Source organism: Bidens hawaiensis, unplaced genomic scaffold (genome assembly GCF_021521415.1).
Source record: "Bidens hawaiensis isolate Kalapana, Puna unplaced genomic scaffold, B.hawaiensis_p1.1 tig00033224_1, whole genome shotgun sequence".
NCBI classification, from domain to species: Eukaryota; Viridiplantae; Streptophyta; class Magnoliopsida; order Asterales; family Asteraceae; genus Bidens; species Bidens hawaiensis.
Genome location: NW_027495697.1, coordinates 62,508 through 74,468, shown reverse-complemented (window position 1 = coordinate 74,468; position 11,961 = coordinate 62,508). Strand labels below are relative to the sequence as shown.

The 11,961-nt window shown below is 37.2% G+C and overlaps 1 protein-coding gene and 2 pseudogenes across 3 annotated transcripts; 2 read left to right on the top strand and 1 right to left on the bottom strand.

The window, feature by feature from the left end:
* Positions 1-241: 241 nt before the first annotated feature.
* LOC143584675 (acyl-CoA-binding domain-containing protein 3-like) lies at positions 242-2,182 on the top strand. The gene is made up of 3 exons (XM_077066676.1): positions 242-792; positions 1,545-1,635; positions 1,892-2,182. Exons 1-3 carry the CDS (start codon positions 242-244, stop codon positions 1,901-1,903), a joined length of 654 nt encoding a protein of 217 aa, XP_076922791.1. The 3' UTR covers positions 1,904-2,182.
* A 1,886-nt stretch (positions 2,183-4,068) lies between these two features.
* Positions 4,069-7,020, top strand: LOC143584674 (uncharacterized; annotated as a pseudogene). Its single transcript, XR_013144398.1, has 8 exons — positions 4,069-4,218; positions 4,306-4,473; positions 4,561-4,816; positions 5,353-5,441; positions 5,536-5,718; positions 6,400-6,485; positions 6,572-6,656; positions 6,755-7,020. The product of XR_013144398.1 is annotated as an uncharacterized LOC143584674 (transcript).
* A 1,689-nt stretch (positions 7,021-8,709) lies between these two features.
* On the bottom strand, positions 8,710-11,447 carry LOC143584669 (uncharacterized; annotated as a pseudogene). Its single transcript, XR_013144397.1, has 5 exons — positions 11,182-11,447; positions 9,599-10,393; positions 9,426-9,511; positions 9,146-9,286; positions 8,710-9,044 (listed from the first exon to the last, which is right to left on the bottom strand). The product of XR_013144397.1 is annotated as an uncharacterized LOC143584669 (transcript).
* Between the last annotated feature and the right edge of the window lie 514 nt (positions 11,448-11,961).

The window sequence follows — 11,961 nt, the reverse complement described above, 5'->3', positions numbered from 1 at the left end:
TATAACTCGGCCCGTTTACACCCCTGATATGCCAAACGTGTAAAAGAAAATATGTTGATAGCACTTAATTAAAAGCAATAATAATTTGCCGGTGGAAGATAACAACCATTGACACGTAAGCACTTAGCGAAATTTGGAATATCCTTTACCCCCTCACGCAATATCCTATAATCTCTCTGAAATCATATTCATAACATATTTTATTTTATTTTTATTTTTTGCATTAATCTGTTGATTGATTATGGAGCTTTTTCAAGAACTGCTATTCACAATCTCCTTCTCTTTCATCGTTTCTTTGTTAATCGCCAAGCTATTTGCAGCATCCAGTTGTGATGATGATGATGAAGAAGACAAGATTGAAAAAAAGCATGTGTGTGTTGAAGATCCGGTGAAATTAAGCGTTGGTGATGAATTGGGAAGTGGGGTTGTGATCAAAGACGTTGAAACTGTCGGTGGAGTTGGTGTCCGCCAGGTGTTCGATGAAATGCCTCAGAGAAATGGAGTCGATGATGCTGTTGTTGATTCCGTGGAAATCGATAAGGGTAATGTGGTAGAGTGTGAATCAACAGCTATTGTTGATGATGATGATTGGCAGGGGATTGAGACAACAGAGCTGGACAAGAGGTTTGGAGCTGCGGTGGCGTTTATGGACTCGAAGAGCGGTGCTGATCGCGTGAATTTGGTTGATAATGAAGTGAAGGTACAGCTGTATGGGCTTCATAAGGTTGCCATTCAAGGGTCTTGCTTTGAACCGCAACCGATGGCTCTCAAGGTCTCAGCTCGTGCCAATTGGTATAAAGCTTTTCGTTTTTTTCCCTCTTTGGCTAGTGTTAAGTTAAACAAACACCACTCACACACTATTTATATGATCATACAACTTATGATAGGGCGAAAAGTGGTCAAACAAGCCATATGATAGGGCGAAAATAGTCATAAGAGGGCCAAATCATACAGCCCGTAAGATGTGTTTGACCAACAAAGAAATGACTGATGTGTCGACTGACAAAGGCATATGCCCTGTAACCTGTATGACCTTTTTCGCCATGTCATATAGCTGGTATGGCATTATAGAAAGGGTCATACGGCCTCGTATAATGTGTTTGACCGACAAAGTAATGACTGATGTCTCACTGACAAAGTCATACGACCTGTATGACCTTTTTGGCCATGCCATACGGCCCTTATGATGTGACAGACGAGCTGGTGTACACAATTGGGGTGGTGTTTATATAGCAAGAGCCCCTCTTTTTAGTGATTATGGTCATTAACTACCACATTTACATAATTACATTTATATGAATCCGCGAACAATATAAAGTATGAGTTTTTATGTGTCAAGAATTATATGCAAGAGGTGATACGTATGTGAATTCTGATAATTAGCACTATTTAAACAATCGTGAACAAGTGTGGCAACATAGAATTGTTCTGTATATGTTATTTACTTTCATAAAATTTGGTGCTTTATTTTATGATTCATAATATATATATATATATATATATATATATATATATAACTTTATATATATATAACATTTTGTCAGGAATTCATGGAAACGCTTAGAAAATTTAGGGCGAGAGGACGCAATGGAACAATATATAGCTCTTCTTTCTCAACATGTTCCAGATTGGATGGTAAGAACAATTTCTTTTCATGTTATTAAGAAATTAATTTATTCAACTTGAAGCCAAGTAGCCAACATTATCTTTGAAAATAAGAAACATCTAAAGACAGAATTGGATGTATGATCTTGTTGTAGGATTTTGTCTGGTAATCTTTTCAGCCTTGTGGGTCATGTTGGGGCTGATTTTGGACCTTAGTGAAAGAGTTAGATAACATTATAGGGTTTATTTGGAAATCTCAATGATTTAATTTCAATTTGTTTTTTAGGGCAAGCAATGACAAGAAGTTGTTGTATCTGGGTTGATCTTGGCTCCTTGGCAGTTGGCAGTATCTCTCGTATTATCGGGGTCTAACTTGAAACTGCAACATTTGTTGTCTCCATGAGTTAGGCTATTTCGGGGCGTATAAGTAAATAATGATAATAATAGGTTTATTGTGTAAATATAAAGGTGGTATGATTGTTTATGTTATGGCTAGCATTTTGGATGGAAATGCTAGAAATGTTTTCTGTTTTGTATCTAATTTACCACTGTTATTGATGGGCTCCTCAAAGTGTATTGACTGTTGTTAGTTGATCTTAGAGTTTGTGTGCGCACGCACGTGTGTTTTCTCATGGTTTCAGAAACAGGTATGTAATTATTGTCATTTTTTGTTTTTATCGTGTGTTGTGATACTGTATGGTGCTATATTAAAGGAAGATTTGTGCCATTTATATGAAAAAAACCCATAAACAAGATAAATCAAACCAGAAAACTGGTATTTTATTTTTTTTAGTTTGTTAATGCTCATTATGACAAAAAAGATACAAGCAACTGAAGCAAGTTATAGGTGCCACACACATACAGTCGAGGATGGCACCTACAACGCGACAAATTGGTTACCAAGGAAAATTTTTTTTTGCTTGGTGAACTTCTTTGAAGATAATCCTACTTTGGATGCGCTAGAAATGAGGGGCATAGACATACCATCGGATCATCTTTTCTCCAACTGTGAACCGGCTTAGTATGCTTGGACACTCGTGAATCTTTGGTGTAAAACACCTTCGACAATTGGCCAATCTTTTCAAGCGATCTGAATTGTATATGGCCAATGCAAGACAAGAAAAGCTAGTTGATAAACGTGTTTGTGTATTTTGTGCGCTCGTAACAACAAAATCTTCAACAAGAAGTTCGTCTTTGTAAAAAATGTACTTAAAAAAATTATCAAAATCAACGGTTTCCTTTGGATTAGGAATAGTTCAAATCTTATCTATCTTGATTGGTAGAACCGGTATAGACCTTACTGGTAGAGGTGCACAAATCGAGTTTTTCAAATACCTGGGTTTGGGTATGGAACCAAGTTCGGGTATGACCAAGTATTACCGGGTATTGAAAAAACCATATTTTTGTGTTTTTTGGGGTTTTTTTCGGGTTTTTTCGGGTATAGATTGGATTTCTTTAAGGGGTTGCAGTTTTTAGGGGTATTTTTGGGTATTTTTCGGGTATAGATCGGGTATTTGAAAAACCGGGTTTCGGGTATTGGAAAAACCCGGTTCCGGTTTTCGAGTATTACCGGGTATAAATCGGGTCTGGTTCCAGTTACGGGTTTTGGTACTAAAATGCATACCCTATCCGTATCCTACGGGCTCGGGTATTAAAAGCCCGGGTAATTAAAAACCGATTCCGGGTATTTTTTTTGGGTCCGGGAGTTTTTTGTGCTTACATTTTGCTTTTGAAACTATCTTGTGAAAGGAGTAAAAAAAGGATAAAGTGTTTTCAGTATGATTCATTTTGACAGCGAGGAGTATTACCAATCCAGATCTGCTGCATTCATTCTTTTTCAATTCCAATGGGAGTTGAAATATGGGAAAACAGTGAGAAGCCTCTGTCAATATTCATATTCGTATCATGCTTACTCTCAATCATCTGCTTACCTCCTACTCTCAATTCCACCTCCACTGTCTTCTTCGATCAGCCTCCTTCTTTCCTCAGCTTTCAGAGATCCTTTCTTATTATCTTCTCTTTCTCATCAGGTATTATTATTATTAACTCTATAATATAATTCATTTGCGTCAGATACTTCTTAAAGTTAATTAGGGCTTGCCTCATATGCTCCATTTGGCTCACGCTCTATAGCAGTGCTGCTGAACTCCTTACGCACTGATAGGGAATAACGATTGAAATTTATATGCAATTTTTCAAATATGCTAATATTATATTATATTTTCATTTTTTACCAATTTTGATCAAATGGCAACTAGTTGGCGGTGGCGATCAATCAGGCGCCTAGACGGGAGTTTTATAATCATGCTCTATATTATGGCCAGTATGGCATCATATGACATGTATGATGTGACAGGCTTGCCAGTGTATACTTTTGGAGGTGGTGTGTGTATAACATCACCTACTAATTATTGTTAGTTATTACAATTTGTTCATAGTTTGGCTATTGATGTTTGCTTTTACGTCAGTAATGGAAGGCATGTGGTCAGTGTTTGGAGAATACGAGATGGCGTATTTTGGTGTAAGCAAGGAGCAAATGGTCTCATCTCTAATCGTTGCTTCTGCTTCTGCACTCATTCTTGGAACTTGTTTAGGCATCATATCTGACCTAATGTATGTATGCCTCCTTCCATTCTTTTTCATTGAACACCTTGAATGGATTCCAATTAATATATTCTTATGCCTGTTTTGTTTTCGCAGCGGCCGAAAGAAGGTTTGCTTATTGTTCTGCTTTCTGCACCTCTTTGTTGCTATCTGCAAAAGGCTTTTCTCATATCCAAGCATTTGGTTAGCAAGTGTTGCCTTTCTGTATCAAGTTCGGTTTTTTTATTTGGATTTGAGACATGGATGGTGGCCCAACATGACAAGGTTTGTGCTTTTTTCATATTTCAAATGTTCAATCATCATGATACATATTGGTAAATGGTAACTTGTAATAGTATTGTTTTTTGGCAGTTAGGGCATAGGTTGGATTCATTGAACGAAACGTTTTGGTTAATGACCTTTGTTGAGTCTGCTTCTTTGATTGGGAGCCAAGTGGTTGCAAATTGGATGGTTGGTACTGATTTTGAGAAGAACATGTTTTCACCGTCAACTGCCACTGCTTTGCTGGCAGTTGTAAGTATAGTTTTCATTGCAAGAGAATGTAGGGAGTCTTCACCTGCAAATTTTAAGGATTATTGGGCATCACTGAATACACATATCTTTTCCGGTAAACACACAAAACTCTCTCTCAGCCTTAAAAGTTATTGAAATAAACGTTTGTGTTTGCGCTCGTTTGTGTTCGTTTGTTAATAGTATAAACGAACGGACATACATGAATATAAATGAACAAACATAACTAACAAACAACAATTATAAGTACACATGAACATAAATATGTTGGGCCTAAGTTTTATTAAAACTAGACTAGATTGTAATGTACCTAAAATATTTAGATGACTTCGTAATTAAATGAACTTAAACAAAGGTAAACTAACGAACATAACTGAACTTGAACGAACGAAGATAAATGTACATCAATAAACAAATGTTCATCAACATAAATGAACGAACGACACATATGCTCATGTTTGTATGCTTATTAAGTAAACGAACATAAACAAACTTTCTGGCCGAATGGTTCACAAATAGTTCACTGAAGGTGCAGTTCGTTTACTGGCCTAATGGTTTGGTTTCATATACAAACTGACTGATACAGTGATACTTGGTTACGCACCCCTAATAAACATGACATAATATTTGCAGATAAACGAATATGGTTACTGGGCTGGGCCCAATCTTGCGTTCAGTTCTCGGTTGCAGCCTTTTGGATATTATGGGCCCCGACCATAGTGGTATGATTCACAATTTTACATCATACATTCATTTCACACATTCAAATGATATCCTTTATTTAATATTAATTTCATAGAATATGTTGATGTTTAGGCTGATGGACGGGAAGTTAATCTAGGCATGATATACCCATGTTTGTTGGGAGCTAAAATGCTGGGAAGCACAATGTTTCCATAGTTTATAAACGGGCTGTTACCCCTTCGGATCGAAGATTGTTTAGTATATGCGTTTGTTGTAGCTGGCATTGCTGTGTCCATAGTTGCTTATGATTATCAGGTACGTATTTTCTTAATATTACATTGTGATAGTCATTAGGCTTGTAAATGAACCGAACAGAGCATGTTCGTGTTCATTCGTTTACCTTTAACCGGACAAATGATTGAACATGAATGGGATTTTCCTGTTCGTGTCCGTTCGTTAAAACTATAAATGAACAGTTCATGAAAGTAAACGAATGAACGTAACTGAACATAGATGAATGAACATGGTTGAGCTAAACCAAACAAAGGTAATGTGAGAACATTGTGTTGGGCCTAAAATTTATTAAAACTAAACTAAGTTGTAAAAGGTCAAAGAAATTTAAATTAATATATTAACAAACGCAAATGAACGAACTTAAAAGAATCTATATTAGCAAACATAAATGAACGTAGATGAACGAACATTAACTAATATAAGTGAACGAACATAAACAAATGTTCACGAACGCGACATGTTTTCATGTTCGTTCGTTTAATTAACTGAACAAAGTTTTTTTGTTCATGTTCAATGAACATAAACGAATTTAAATCAACTGAGACATGGGTTCGTGTTCGTTCGTTTGATAAAAGTTTGTTTATTAAGTAAACCAACATAAACAAACTTCCCACCAAATTGATCACTGATCATTCGGTTCATTTCAGGCCTGATAGTAATTACTACTTGATGGTTTATTATCGGGTTCAAAAACTTATTCAGGAAATTGGAATTCTTGTCGGGCTTTTTTGCTTGTATCATGCTTGTATTGGCTTGGTTTTACCTTCATTGGCCCGGTTGAGAACTTTGTAAGCTATTATATTATACATCAACCCTAAACTTTTTTTTTACTATTTATATTTCCATTAAGTGAGCCCACTTGTTTTACATACAGGTACGTGCCAAATGAGTTGCGTGGCGGAATGATTAGCCTCTCTTTAGCTCCCGCAAACGCAGCAATCCTTTTGTGTCTGATTCTGGTATGTAATAACTCTTTTTGTTGACATTAAACGGGCCGGGTTAATGGGTCAACCCCAAATGTTGGTAATTTGTATTCATACGGTTAGTTATGTGACAGAGGGGTTACAGTGGGATCATTGAGAATTCGACAATAATAGCATTTGGTGCAATTGGATTGTTCTCAGCAGCTGCTTGCATGCATTTGTTGAAGCAATCTGGTAAACATTCACCCCATCAAAACTTTCACAAGCATTGACTGCATTGTTCATATGAGCGCCTACATGTTTCGGGCCGGGCCGACCTGACCCAGTTGGGGTAAGAAGATTTGGAGTTTGGACGGAATTCAAGTTTTGAAGTTAGCAGTAGCGTGGCGGGTGAACAAAAGACAGGTTGTGAATATTTGAAACAAGGAGTTAAAAGTGATATACTAAGACAGTTTCCATATAGATTATTAAGGTCTGAAATGATGACTCCATTAGTGTATTGTAGCAAGAATTTGATATTTATTTTATTTTTATATACAAGACTGGTAGTCTTTTTGGAAGATAGAAGGTTCATATGTTCATGTAACCAACTCATAGTATGGACAGTTATGCACTAAATAATAATAACTATTACCTCAAAATCGGTGCATTGAATAATAACTATAAAACATTAAAATGTTGAATATGTATTCAAGATACTTAAATTCGTGGGCTGTGATTAATAGCCAGTAACATCTCAATTAATATCAACTTAAAGTAGCTTTAAAACCTCCTTTTGATGTCATCTTCTCAAAACTTATATCTTTTGATTAAGGGGTTAAATATGAATGTATTTCATAAACAAAATAGAATCAGTACCTCAGTGGACGCAAGCAACTACAGGCCTTCTCCGCCGTCTAGTACCACACCACATAGGTGCCTCAGCCGCGCCTCCAGGGTCAGAAATCGCAGATAATATTGGATTGATGACGTCTCTAGTGGAGCGGCTGTCTTGATGTTCCCTACAGTAGCCAGAGGTATTATGGGTGCGGGGTGCATTAGCGGTTTGACTAGTTTGGATCTTATGAAGCATGCATGCAGAGGGAATTGAACAAATGTGCTCAAACTCTTCAACTGATCTAGTATTTATAAAGCACAAACTACTCCTAGACTCCCACATACATGTCTATTTAATGTACTTAACACACGCAATGTTTTAATAGTTTTAAGATGTTACTTTCATAACTTTATTTGGCACTGTCGGCTGAATGCCACTAATATCAAAACAAGTTTATAATTTGTCTACTTATGACAAAAAGACAAAAAAAAAACAGTATTGCTTTTCTAAAACTAATTTGAATATAATTTGTGTGTGTTTTAAATAGACGCACCCACGTATAAGGCTCACTCATACAATAGCGGTGCTAGAGACGAGATGAGTGATGAGGGCCGTCTAGGAGAGGCGGCTCTCAAAATGTTATTTAAATAATACGTATAATTATTTATTTATTTTTTGCATATAGAATATAATCAATTTTTTCTGGTAATCAGATATACCCCCTTGCATGAAAATTTGTTCCAAGTTTCTGGAAACAAATAAATGATCAGTAAACCAACTTAATGTCAAAGACAATCTAGTTAAACGACTCGGTTTTAGCTTCTTCGGCAGGACCCTATATGGTTTCTACTAGCTTCAGGATCATTATTCATTAGTTCTGAGGATTTACCTGGTATGTCTTTCATGCTGAATTCGTAACACTTTGATCTGCTACAATAATAAATTTCACAAGAACATTAAGTAGAGAGAATGCAGTGAGAGAAAACTATGTATCTTGTGATGCATGCAGCTAGGTAGTCATAATAGTTGATACAACTAACTTCCATAACTATCTAACCAACCAATTTCATTTCTTTCCTAAATTCTTAAACCGAGAGATCCCAGTCAAACTCCCACCCACAATGAAGTGTCATTTGTCTCTGTGTGTGTGTGTTTATAGAGCATTTAAAGTACACTGGAACAACATGACTTTCCATATTAATTTTACATCTTTCTTGCATTACAACACATGATTTTACATAATCGAACTACAAATTCAGAAAAAGACCTATGATTGAGAAGTAACTCCACTGTACATATTCATATTCTTGATCAGCATAGCTAATGAACACTCATGTTCTCCAATGTGATCACCAACTTTTTTGCAGAAGGCATTATCCAAATGACAAGATTTAGCCATCTGATATACAATTACAGTGTCGGATATGCATCTGCACAGGCCATAATCGCATACATGCTCTTCCTAAATAAGTTTCTTGCACCAATTGTATGCTTCAGACATTTTCCCTTCAACTATATCTCTAACCGTTTGTTTATTCCTCTTGGTGTCTTCTATATCTAAAGTTCGGTAGGCAAGAGCAAGCAAATACATGGCTGGATGAACCCTCCTGCGAGTCACATTAATTTTAATAAGGATGGCCTGAATCCTTTTTAGACCGTTTATATTATTATGGTGAGTCTATTAGTGCGTTCATAACTGATAAGTTACCTTTCAGAAGGTTGACTGAAGTCAACACCATCCCAATACCTCTGAGACAGTACGGTCTTTCCTTTATTATCCTTCCCATATGTCTCAACATACCAACCACCAATGTCATGCAACCCACAACGTGGCTCAAATAACCAGTACCTGATCATTAATAAATTGAACCACGAAAGAGTACTGAGTACGTCCTATATATCCCAGATCAGTTGATTTATATAAAGTTAATAAATCCCAAACAGACCTGTTATAAGTATTCAGTGAAAGATCAAAATATGAGCCTTACTTGCTTGGTGGTAAGCGCGCTCTAGTGCATCTACATTCACAAACAGAAACCTTGTCTCCCAGTTGATACCAGTGCATATGTTTTACCTGAAATGAATTTTAAAGGTATCTATGAATTTCTGTTGAATTTGGATAAAGGCTAATTGGCTAAAAGAAGGATAGTAGGACACACACCAGTAGTGTCCGATGAATCATAATCGTGTGCGTCTTCACGCCACAATTATTATAAACAAAGCAAGAGCCTTCTTCCCCGCTAGTCCCTAATCCTATTATGCTTCCCAAAAGCATCTTATTTTCAGTTGCATCTTCCTCAAAAGCATCTTTACAGCCATCATGTAGATTCAGATAAACGTGTATACGATCTTCACATTCCTCATTTGGCACGTCAGCAATGCAACCCTTTGGTGGGACCCTCTTTGCCACAGCAACAATCTTTCCTGATACATGCAACTCTAGATCCTTGTATGCATCACATATTTGATCCTTGTGGTTATCATAAGTTCTAATTTGAGTGTGTGAGTCGCGATAACGGGAGTGTGATAGTTCAAGAACCATTTTAGCAATGCATACTTTACCAAATAGGTCCCGCCCAGAAACCAAATGCAGGATCTCAGTAGTTCCAGGAACAGATCTTACATCAGCTTCAAAACAGTCGGGAAGGAAATCTAATGACTGAATTAGAGGACCGTAATATGCTGCATTTACGGCCGAGTAAAAATCGTTTTGTAGTACATCAAAGTAGGTTGCTTCGTGACTTTCGTCCATTATTCTCTTCTTGGATACGATATCGTTAATGGCGTATCGATACCATTTTAACCATTCAACAACTTCCATCTGGTTTTCTGACGTTTCATAGGAGGATTCATATGTGTACATTTGGGAACCTTGTCTTGAGTGTTTTTTGATAATTACCTTTTGTGAAAATAGATATTTGTCATAGTGTGCTCTCTTCTCGGTATCAGATAATATCTGCATTTAATTAGTGAAAAAAAAAAATTAAACTCCATTTTCACCTGGCCATCACTAAGCAAACACCACTAACACACTATCCAGACACCAGTAACATAACATGCCAAACAGGCTGTGTGGTCAGACAAACCAAGTAGTAGTGTGAAATGTGATCAAACGGGCTGTTTTAAAAGGCCAAAGCATGTGGCCCATATGCTATGTTTGATTGAAAAGAAATGACTAGTAACAAAGTCATACAAGATGTATGGCCTTTTTCACAATAGTGACCCGTATGATGTGACAGACTCTAGTGTGCAGACTTGTTTTGACATCATACGGCCTGTATGACGTGACAAGCAAGCTAGTGTACACCATTGGGAGTGGTAGGGAGTAATATGGTAAAAGGGCCGTTTAATAAGGCGAAGATGGCCATATCATATGTATCGTATGAGAGCCAAATCATGCGGGCCATATGCTGCGTTTGACTGCAAAATGTATGACCTTAAGCTCCCTACCATACGGGCCGTATGATGTGACAGACTGTGATGTGCAGACTTGTTTGGACATCACACGGCCCGCATGATGTGACAGGCAGATACTGTGCATTGTCAAAGCTTAAGTTTTGAAAATCATTGTTATAATTATCTACACAATGAGGTGGGCTTGATATTACATATTTGTCTGATATTGAATTCAACAACCTAAATTAGCAGCAGAGCAGAGCATAGGCGTATGATAATTATAAGTATAATAATAATAATAATATTGTAATAGAATTGAATTAGATTATGAATTTGAACACCTAATACCTCATAAGCAGCGAGAATTTGAAGAAATCGATTGGAGTTATCGGACGATTGAGATCGGGATGAGTTTGCTTTGCCAGTTTCCGAAACGACGCCTTAATATCTGAAAACGAGCAGGACTCGGAAAGCCCTAGGACGTCATAAGCGTTCTTACCGGACAATTCCGGTGGCTCAGCGTTAGTGCTTCTATTGCGAATTAAATAATAAAAGAGGTGACGACGACGGCATAGGCTCAGGAGGAAACCAGTGTAGGCGCCGTGGACCGCCATTTTAACGAACCGGTTAGGTGAACCTGGAGTTTGAAGCTTAAATTGGATTGACTTTTGATGTGTCGGTTAATTTCAGTTACCTTTACCCGGTTAAAATGTCATGGTGACATCTATAACTATAACATAGCATTTGGGGTCAGTCTCTCGTTTTACTCAATCTATACGAGTCATATATTTCCCCTATCAAATGATTCTCTAGGACCTCGTAGGTGATGCGTCACGTGAGTGCCGCTACGCAAGTCGAATTGACCATACGCCATCAAACTTTCGGGCAGATGATCCTCCTCCTCCAGTGCAGTCGTGCCAACTGAAGCAACAAAGATATGGCGCACGACGTTAGAAGAACAAAAAACAAAAACAAAAACAAAACAAACTAAGGTGGCTCACATGTGAGACTGCAATTTAAGATTTTACTTGAGCATGACGGGTTTAAAATGAACACTAAGTAAGGGCTATAAACATTTCAAGGTTTTACCTCTCCATCAATGTGGGACAAGTTGTCACTTCTTCCACT